Source organism: Aptenodytes forsteri, unplaced genomic scaffold (assembly GCF_000699145.1).
Source record: "Aptenodytes forsteri isolate BGI_AS27 unplaced genomic scaffold, ASM69914v1 Scaffold212, whole genome shotgun sequence".
NCBI lineage: Eukaryota > Metazoa > Chordata > Aves > Sphenisciformes > Spheniscidae > Aptenodytes > Aptenodytes forsteri.
Genome location: NW_008795487.1, coordinates 860355 through 861085, shown reverse-complemented (window position 1 = coordinate 861085; position 731 = coordinate 860355). Strand labels below are relative to the sequence as shown.

The following is a 731-nucleotide window of genomic DNA, read 5'->3' as shown; positions in this document are numbered from 1 at the left end:
CCGCCGCGCCGGCAGCTCCGGCAGCGGTGTTGCAGCTGGCCGGGGAGCCAGGCGGGTCCCGGGGAGGGAGCGGGGGAAGCCGCGTTTGGGAATAAAGCCCCGGCACGGCGCGGGGGTGGGGGGGAAGAGCCCGCTGTCCTTCCCGGGCGCCGAGTATTTCGCAAACTCCGGCGAGCGGGACTCCAGCCCGCAAGCCCCGGTGCGAGGAGAGAGGAGAGGGGGTGGGAGGAGGCGAGGGGAGTGCAGACTTACCAGGCGTGAAACACCGAGAGGAGGAAGAAAACCGGCAGGAGCTTAGCGGACATGATCTGGGCAGCGCTGGCCAGGTGAGAGGTGCGGCAGGATGAAGGAAATGTTGCAGGATGTTCACGCGAAAGGGAGAATGAGGCAACGAGGTGAAGCTCTTAGCCTCTCTTCCTCTGTATTCTCAGCTTTATACCCTGAAGAAAATACCCCCTTTCACACCGCTCCAGGAAGGGAGGGGGGAGGCGAAAAGAAAAAAGAAAAAAAAAAAAGAAGAAGAAGAAGAAGAAGTGGGACGAGGGGGAAATCCTCAGCGGAGGGGCTGCCAGGGCCGGGTATAAATCAGGCTCCACGGTGTGACAGGTGTTCAGCGGGCACCGAGCTGCGGCGCTTCCCCCTGCCTGGCAATCAGTCGCCGGGAGCAGCGGCGCGGCCCCTCCCGCTCCCCCGGCTGGCGCTGGCCGTGCCCCCCGGGCTGTGCACAGCGC

General features: G+C 64.4%; 1 protein-coding gene across 1 annotated transcript in view; it reads right to left on the bottom strand.

Annotated features, from left to right (window-relative positions):
• The window catches only part of GABRG3 (gamma-aminobutyric acid type A receptor gamma3 subunit), a 337705-nt gene extending 337400 nt beyond the window's left edge, over positions 1-305 (bottom strand). The window contains exon 1 of the mRNA XM_009281337.1: positions 253-305. Coding sequence (XP_009279612.1) covers positions 253-305 — 53 coding nt within the window. The remainder of the gene's footprint in view (positions 1-252) is intronic.
• Positions 306-731: the final 426 nt, after the last annotated feature.